Source organism: Pantherophis guttatus, chromosome 2 (assembly GCF_059756535.1).
Source record: "Pantherophis guttatus breed Tessera chromosome 2, ASM5975653v1, whole genome shotgun sequence".
Classification (NCBI taxonomy): Eukaryota; Metazoa; Chordata; class Lepidosauria; order Squamata; family Colubridae; genus Pantherophis; species Pantherophis guttatus.
This window is the reverse complement of record NC_142064.1, coordinates 253,820,076-253,829,216: the sequence shown is the minus strand read 5'-3', so window position 1 is coordinate 253,829,216 and position 9,141 is coordinate 253,820,076. Positions and strand designations below refer to the sequence as shown.

Below are 9,141 nucleotides of genomic sequence, written 5' to 3'. Positions count from 1 at the left end.
ACTACAGAAGCGGAATATGTTTGTTTGTCCAAGGCTGCAAATAACCTTGTATGGTTCAATGATCTGATCACTGATGTTTGGAAGAAACCCACTTTACCATTTATTATGCATGAAGACAATAAAGCGGCCATTGAAATATCCAGATCCGATGCAATTGGACAAAGGTCCAGGCATATTGATATAAAGTTTAAGCATGTGAGACAACTGTCTCAAGACGGATTCATTAAAGCAATACATTGCGATACTTCTGAACAATTAGCTGACATATTAACAAAACCCTTACCTTCTAAGCAACACAAATATTTAACTTCTAAATTATATGTATTGTATTGTCCTGAATCAGAATGTAATTGGTGTTGTGTAACGAACCGGCATTTAGAGGGGGATTTGTCAGATGTAAATGCCTTATTCTCCAATGTGTAAATAATGTATATATGGAACATCAGAGGTTAACTTATTCTTTGGACTTTAATGTATTCATAACTTACCACTCCCATTCCTAGCTCCACCCCTTGTATATATAAGGAGCCACCCTCACCATTCTTGCTGCTTCTACCTTGAATATTCGGTGAATATAGAATGCCTATCATAATTAAAAAGAAATATATTTAAAGCTCTAACTCCTATTATCTTTATTGAGTCTGATCCTGAAAATATTACAACATTTTTTTTTTAAAAAATCAAGATGGTAGTCACCTAAGTATGATTAAAGATCAGTTTGTTATGTGTGTTACACTATTATGGCCACCATCTTGGGCTTTTGACCTTTTCTGTGGAAATCTCTGTGTGCTTTATTGATTATCTCCTTGATCCTATTTGCCTCTCTTTTGCTTGTGCTTTTCATTTTATGTTAATCTATGGTAGGCAAAAATCAGAAAGAATCTTTGGAGATTAACACATTTTAGTCTAAGGCATAAACCTTCCTGAGGGTACAGTCTAAGTAATGTAATGCTTCTTCAGAAGAAAGCATTTATTGTGAGTGATATAGTCTATTTTTTAATTTAAAAAGTCACATGCAATTTAGTTTAGGGATTTCCCTATGTAGATAGTAGAGTCTTCTGCCACTGCTGTAAAATGATTGGGAGATGTATCAACCTTCTAATAGATATTCTAATCAAACTTTGTTTCTGAATGGGGATGGCACTATCACTTGTGAATAAATTATGATAACCTGATTTAGTGTTTCATCATCCATTTCTTCCTTCTCTCTCTCAATTGATATATTCATATTTCTTCCTCTGGCTGTTACTTTATTCAATTGTCTATTCTCTTCCTTAACTTTGTATGCCATTCTTTCCTTTTGTTAAAAGGCAGATTTTTATTTTTTAGGCCTATCCTTCTTATCCAATCCTCCTGAAAATCATTCATGTAGTCATTTCTATCTTTTTAAACATTGCTATGTGTGGCTTTTCTGTCCTCTTGTAACAGTATGCTCAGCCTGCTCCTTGGGCCATTCTAACAAGTGTGTCTTTTATTGTATTTGACAGTATCATCAGTGGAATCCAGATTGAAAGCAAAGAGTAGAGATGGGTCTTCCCAAAAACTTTCAAGAGAAACATTGGGAGTTTGGGATATGGGAAGGTAATGGAGGTGGTTTCAGTAGATCCTTGTTAAGGGGAAAACTCTGAAATTAATTTTAATTTTTCTACTGTATGTATTTTAATTTTGGCTGTTCACCGCCCTGAGTCCTTCGGGAGAACGACGGTATACAAATTAATAAAACATAAACAAACATAAACATAAAACATATATGAGCTGCAGGAAACAAATGTTTACAGAATCACAAGTTTCTATTAATTATAGTATTCCAGTATAATATATTCTACTATTATTTATTATATCCTTATTACAATTTCTCTTCATTGTGAAAATAAAAGAATTTTTATCCTAAGAATTCAAACAGTATTTATTAAGAGGTTCTTTTTTGAGGGAGCAGGATTAATTAAAAGCCTCTCTCAAATCAAGATATAACAAATTACACCTAGCAATTTATAATTTTAACAGCAAAAGTGATGTGGGTTTTAGTTGTTTCCTTATTTGTCTCCCAAGTTCCCACCAGTCAGTCTCTGAAAGGACAATGGATGCTTCTGGAAGATTCTCTGGTGCAGCTTGTCATCATTGGCCCAGGCTTTAAAGAGAAGTCTTGATTGATTCCTGAGAGAAATAAACACACAACCGTTATTCTGAAGCCAATAAAACGGTAGCTAGGTTTTCAAATGGTGCCTTTGAGATATGGATGCTATTTTCAAAGAGGTTCAACCTATGTGGCAGCCCTTCATAGTAGGCCAGTTCAAGACACAGGCAAAGCAGAGATTCCAGGATGCTCTTCTCTGTAGTAAGATAATTTTATTTATTTTTGTTTATTATATGTATCTCACCTTTATTATTTTTACAAATAATCCAAGTTGAAGAACATAACCCACCCTCCTTCCTCCTCCTATTTTCCCAACAACAACAACCCTGTGAGGTGAGTTGGGCTGAGAGAGAGTGACTAGCCTAAAATCTGCCTATTTATTATAAGGGGAAAACAGAGCACCTTAGATGGGTTTTTGAGATTAGGGCACCAGACTAAATGTTATCAGATTGTGAGTTCTAATTCTATCTTTCTGGCTTTCATGGCTAAGGTAGGATTAGAACTCACAGTCTCCTGATGTCTAGCCTGGTGCCTTAATCTTAACCTTAAAGGTCCACCTAAGGTGCTCTGTATTCCCCTTATACTAAACATGGAGGGGTTTGTAGAATCAAAATGAAAGGCACAAAACAAGTAATCAAGGCTTGCTGCAATATTTATTGTTTTTGTTTGTGTGCACTGGAGAAATTCTCTTGAGAAAATAGTGGGAGGAACTCTTGCAGAGAAAAGGATGCTGTCAGGCTTGTCCCAGCTTGGATGTTTAGGAAAGAAAGACCCTCGAATCCATTTGTAGCAAAAGGGATACTTTTACTAAAGTCAAGTGGTTACAGCTCAAGAAAAGCTGGATCTGAGTATTCCTCTGCAAAGCCTGCCTTTTCCCCTTCTCCCAGGTCCTCCCATCTTGACCAGTCTTAAGACTCCAATAATATTAGGAGTTTTGGTAACAGCTTTAAGGTTTGGTGCTTCTTTGGTGGAGTTTCGTATTCCATTTTCATGCTCATTTTGTTGTTCCAGATTGACACCTCTGGTTTCTGTCATCCTGCCATCCCCCTTCCCTACGTCCCCATTCTCCCCCTTACTGCATTTTATGGCAGGATGCCAGTGAAGTAGGCTGAGGACATTACGATGGCAGACCTGACAGATTCACTCATATTTATACATTTCAAAATGGAGGGGGATTTATATGCATGCATAAGGTAAAGGTAAAGGTTCCCCTCACACATATGTGCTAGTCATTCCCAACTCTAGGAGGCAATGCTCATCTCTGTTTCATAGCTGAAGAGCCAATGCTGTCTGAAGACGTCTCCGTGGTCATGTGGCTGGCATGACTCAATACCAAAGGCGCACGGAATGTTGTTATCTTCCCACCAATTTTTCTACTTGCATTTTTTACATGCTTTCGAACTGCTAGATTGGCAGAAGCTGGGACAAGTAACGGGAGCTCACCCCACTACGCGGCACTAAAGATTCAAACCGCTGAACTGCTGACCTTTCAATCGACAAGCTCAGCGTCTTAACCACTGAGCCACTGCGTCCCATATCCATGCATATCCATTGGTAATTAATAACCTAACTGATCTCAAGTTACTTTCTGCCCTTCTGTTATCTAGAGAGGACAATGGTCTTCGTTAGAAGAAATATTTGCATGTTGAGATTCAGGGGTGCCTATGGGAATGTTCTGATAACGTTTATCCCTGGGCTACAAGGACACATTCCCAGTGTCTCCATTTGTCTATTAAATAGTCCCATTCATATGAAAACTGATTTCCCCCACAAGCTGAGTTTCATTCTCATGCTTTCTCTTTCTCAGCACAGCATATTCTTCTCTGTAAGTTACTCTTCGTGGCTCATTCCTTCCTTCCTCATGCCCAAGATCTGTATTTGTTTATTTGTTTATGCTGAGATCTAGAGGTTTCTCCAGGTTCCTCTTCCACAAAGGCCATTGGCAACAGCTTGGAGAGCTTCCATTTCACACAGCGAGGCTGAACCACAAAAGTGCTTCTTAAAAATTGTTTGGAATGCCAATGTGAAACTACGATTTAGAAAGAAGTCTAGTCCCCTTCTGAAATCATCCAACTTGATCCCATTTGAAGGCTGTTACTACAACCAAGCACTGAATTCCTACCTCCTGTCTTCTTCCTATTCCGATGAAACAGAATCACCTTTAGATTTCTCTGCAGAACAAAGAAAAATGAAATATCAAGATAAGGTGTACATCTTATCATTTAAGAATCTGAATCTAGAAGTAGGATTCTGAGGATTCCATGATTCATGGCATAATATATATTTATTAAATATATATCAAAACATTATTGTTCGTCACATGGTCAGCCAGATGTTTAGACTGGATTTGACATTTTTTTGTCCACCTACTCTGTCCTTCCAAAAAAGCTGGGATGGGCAGATATTTTTTGATGGTATTAAAGTTATAATTGCTTGATGTAAGCTATTCCAAATAAAGCTGCCTTTTGCAATTGACTGAGAGGGATTTTGTCAATGATGATGGTGGTCAAGAGGTGATCCAGATGTTTTGAGATTTGTTGTTGTTGTTGTTATCTTTATGTGAGCAACTAAGGCTTACTTAGAGGACATTACTAGAGACCCAACTCTTGGGACGTCATGAAATATGCTTGCTCTACAAAATTTATCACTAGCATTACAAAATTGCCCAGTGTAAAATCAAATGAATATGTTTCAGCAAAGACTGGAAATAAAATCAATTTTTAGAGATTGCTCTATGAGTGAAATGGGCAATGTCTATATTTGATATATAAATGATTTTTAAAAATATCTTTTTCATCAACCACTACTCCCTTCCAAAGGCAGAATTAACAGCTGAACTTACGTGTCTCTTCAGCCTTTGAAAAAAGGCTCTTTAAAAAATCACAGTGCTCTTTAACCCTTTCCTGGAATGGCTCAGTATTAAGAAGGAAGAAATTCTGCTCTGCGGCATTATAGAGTGGCCACTTATCCTTGCTAGCTGCTGACCCAGTGGGATTCCTAAGGAGGAAGAAAAGGACATTGATGGAAACTAATCAAGGAGAGAACCAACCTAGAAATAAGGAGAAATTTTCTGACAGTGAGAACAATTGATCAATGGAACAGCTTTGCCTTCAGAAACTATGAGTGCTTCATCACTGGAGGTTTTTAAGAAGAGATTGGACAGCCACTTGTCCAGAATGGAATAGGGTCTCCTGCTTGAGCAGGAGGTTGGACTAGCAGACCTCCAAAGTCCCTTTCAACTCTGTTATTCTGATGTAGCTCTTTTCCAAAGAGACTGGTTTTGACTTGAGAAACTACAGCCAAGGGGAACTCCCAAAGGGGACTTTGAGGGAGGGGTGGAGTTTGGTTTGGTGAAATCTCTTGTGTCTCCTCCTTGCTGATCCAAACCCAGGTCAGCTTCCAGCCACCATCCTGTGAGTTTCCCCTTTACTACTTACTCCCTTGAAAGCCTTTGCTCGTTCTCTTAATGGTAGAGTAATGCTCTGTTTCTTATCTCCCTTTTGCCCCCTTTATTCCACTTGGAGAAATAATGTACCCTGGAATATGTGTGATACCACTGAACTCATAAAAGAACAATTATCTATAAGTGACATTATTAAGAATCCTTAAAAATTCATGGCTATTTTCAGTACAGATAGTAAATCATGAACTACTTCTATTTACACAACCTGTAAACATACGCAAAGGAATAGCGTGCATTACTTTATGGCTTCATTGCTTTAGGTATAAAGTGCATTTGTTGAATGGAAAGGCTTTCTTTGGATTTAAAATACAAATTTATAGAAATAAAGTGAACCACTTACCCAGTTCTGGCAAACTCTGCCCAGTAATGCATCATCTTATGGCTCAGCCTGGCTTCAGCCTCTGTGTATGTTTGATTGAAAGGCAGGGTTGATTCAAGGGTTCCAAAAACAAAAGGAACATCAGCACCGTGAGATGCCGTAATCCATTCAGGCCAAACTGACCATGAAGGGCGATGTGCAAATACATAGGCATATACAGGACTCCCAGTTTTCCTGATATTTCCTGCAGCTTCCCTCATTGGGCATGCATAGATCCGATCTGTATAGAATTGGGACATAGCGGAGCGATATTTTGCTGGACCATGATTTCCTTCACTGTACTTCAGTGCAATAGTCCGAATAAAATCTTCAGTTGCATTTGGCGCCAACAGCTGTATCCCTTTCAGAAGCTGCTCCCAATTGATGAGATTGTGGGTGGTGTTAGGGAAAAGATAGTGGACGTATGTGGCCGCTTCATCAGAGGTTTCACCTATGAGGACAGGTTTGGCCTGAAATTGCCCCTCCTCCATGAGCTTTTCTGGATCACCAAGCAAAAACTCCCCATCTATGATTGGCCTGAAGGGAAAATCCGCAAGGAGGCCTTTGAAGGACATAGCTATTTCATGCCGAATAAGTTCAGAAACATTTTTTGTTTGCAGACAATGCTCTATGCTGATGACATTGTCCTCAGAGCAACCTAGCAGATGAACAAATTCCAGTGATTTTTGTTTGGCTTCCTCAGGAGACCTCAAAGCCCAATAGGCATTGGCTGTTCCACTCTGGATCACTACTTGGGCAAAAAGGTCCTGGCTTTTTGGTGCGAGAAGTTGGAGATTCGCACAAGATCCTCCAGCACTGTGGCCCAAAATGGTCACCTGAGAAGGATCTCCCCCAAAGGCAGCTGCATTCTCTTTTACCCACTTCAGGGCCAGCTGTTGGTCCCATAAGCCGAGGTTCCCTGGAGCAGCTGGTGGCAAGTACAGAAAGCCCAGGGCTCCCAAGCGATAATTGATGGTGACCACAATGACGTTCTCAGCGGCAGCCAAAGGTGCCCCATTGAACACGTCCACAGAAGACGTGCCGAATGCATAACTCCCTCCGTGTATCCAGACCAAAACAGGGACTGGGGAAGAAGGTTGTGGGTGTGGCACCCAGATGTTGAGAGAAAGGCAATCTTCTGACAGTGGTGTTTTAGGAGACCATATATCTGCTTCAGGGACATCCCGGGAAATAAATTGAGGGCAGGAATTGCCAAAACTGGTGGCCTCCAATGTTTGCTTCCATGGCTGATGCGGAAGAGGTTTCTGGAAACGCAACTTCCCCAGGGGAGGCTTAGCATAAGGAATGCCTAGATAGGCTGTCACAGATCTAAGGCCAACCAGGACCTGCTTGCCCTTAATAGGACCACTGCTGGTTCTGACCACTGTGTCTCCTTTAGACGCAGAACTGGAGGCTAATGGAAAGGGGAGGAGGAGGAGGAGGCAGCACAAGAGAGATGGGCATAGCAGACAAGGCATTGCAACAGCAGGACGAGTCAGTGGACCTGGAAAAAGTTACAACCAATATGAGATTATTCCAATACTATATAAACCCACTTTATGCCAATTCATGATTATTTTATTGGGATGGTGGGGCTCCTTTTTTGCTGAGGACACCAATGGTGAGCAGGGAATGACTTAGTCAACTTTGCCCTTCTCCATGATGTATCTCCAACATTCTAGAAGAACCACTTAGAACTCTTGATTACTGATCCCCTTGCTCAGCGAATGGACAGTTTTACACTGAATTGCTAGTAGATCTTCTCCAGAGTTCCCAATACAGTGTTGTTAGATATTATCTGTGTTCTAACTTTCTAACTTATTCCAGAATCCTATTCTGGAACTGTGTGTACTAAGCCCTATCTTGTAAATTATGGTTAAGATATAACTGAAATAAATAACAATGTAAAATTACCCCAAATCAACATTTTTACTGCTCCAATCTTGTTTTAAATCCACCGACCATGTCAAGCCAGAAGAGTCACTGAAACCTAGGATTATGAAGGTAAGGGTGCCCTCTTTTGGGTATGTTGTGCAATAAAATTCCTGAGAAAAACCAGTTATGCTAAGAATGGCAAAAAGCAAAATTGTAAAGCATCAGAAAAAAATGGTGACACCTAATCTATAAAAGGCTATAAATCAGTGTTTCTCAATCTTAGCAACTTTAAGTTGTATGGACTTCAAATGCAGGAATTTTGGGAGTTAAAGTCCACACATCTTAAAGTCGCCAAAGTTGAGAAATAATGTTATAAAAAGTCAGGTACAACTGAAAAGATAAAGTGCACACTTTCAGCTTCTCCTCTTAACCCAGTAATTCAGGTTTTCTAATCACCAAGGGATTTCCCATTTTCTTTCACACAAAGGCTAGCCTCAGAAATATAGTTTAGAACAGCTACATTCCCCTAACCCACTACCAGGCCTTGAGCCTTTTGGAACCGGGCCGTGGAGGTGGCAGGTGAGTGTGTGAGCATGCACCCATTCCCACTCACAAGAGCAGAGTGCGTGTGTGCCTGCCGCACACACGGATTGTTCCCCTCTACACACACACACGGAGATCCACAACTGAAAAGGTTGGGGAACTCTGCCCTAACCTTAACATTTTCCCATCCACACATGCTTTCCTCAGCAGGCGCTCTAGGCTGCCTAACAAACATTTCTGTAGGTTTCCTGAAGAAGGCCTAACATTATTTGTCCTTGAGGAGCAAAATTCCAAAACTGAACAAATTGTCAGCTGTACAGCCAGCAATATTAGAGCAAAGCAAAGTAGAAATAATACCTCCCATGATGTATCCAGTACAATTGCACAAGTGCTTTAGGAAATTCAATTCTATCAGCAACTACCTAGAGGAACATCCCACTGATTTTTAACGGGTCTTATTGCTAGATAAAGATGATGGAAATTTGCAAGCATATATCTGAACCTAGAAGAAATGGCAGCCCAGTATGGGTTTTCTCTTCACTGCTTTTCTTTCCCACTCTTGTTCTCTGTGTCAAACTCTAGCTGGCATTTCCCATTATGGCTGAAGAAATTGTTGTCTCAATAGAATAGAATAGAATAGAATAGAATAGAATAGAATAGAATAGAATAGAATAGAATAGAATAGAATAGAATAGAATAGAATAGAATAGAATTCTTTATTGGTCAAGTGTGATTGGACACACAAGGAATTTGTCTTTGGTGCATATG

The 9,141-nt window shown here is 39.9% G+C and overlaps 1 protein-coding gene across 3 annotated transcripts in view; it reads right to left on the bottom strand.

Moving 5' to 3' along the window:
* Positions 1 to 1,628: 1,628 nt before the first annotated feature.
* Positions 1,629 to 9,141, bottom strand: part of LOC117667967 (cholinesterase-like) — a 43,642-nt gene continuing 36,129 nt past the window's right edge. For all 3 annotated transcript variants that reach the window (XM_087888098.1, XM_087888097.1, XM_087888099.1), the window contains exons 2-5: positions 5,938 to 7,459; positions 4,977 to 5,131; positions 4,257 to 4,305; positions 1,629 to 2,154 (exon numbers count right to left, since the gene is read on the bottom strand). In XM_087888098.1, the coding sequence (XP_087744224.1) occupies positions 4,271 to 4,305; positions 4,977 to 5,131; positions 5,938 to 7,433 (1,686 nt within the window). In that variant the 5' untranslated portion in view covers positions 7,434 to 7,459 and the 3' untranslated portion in view covers positions 1,629 to 2,154; positions 4,257 to 4,270. The remainder of the gene's footprint in view (positions 2,155 to 4,256; positions 4,306 to 4,976; positions 5,132 to 5,937; positions 7,460 to 9,141) is intronic.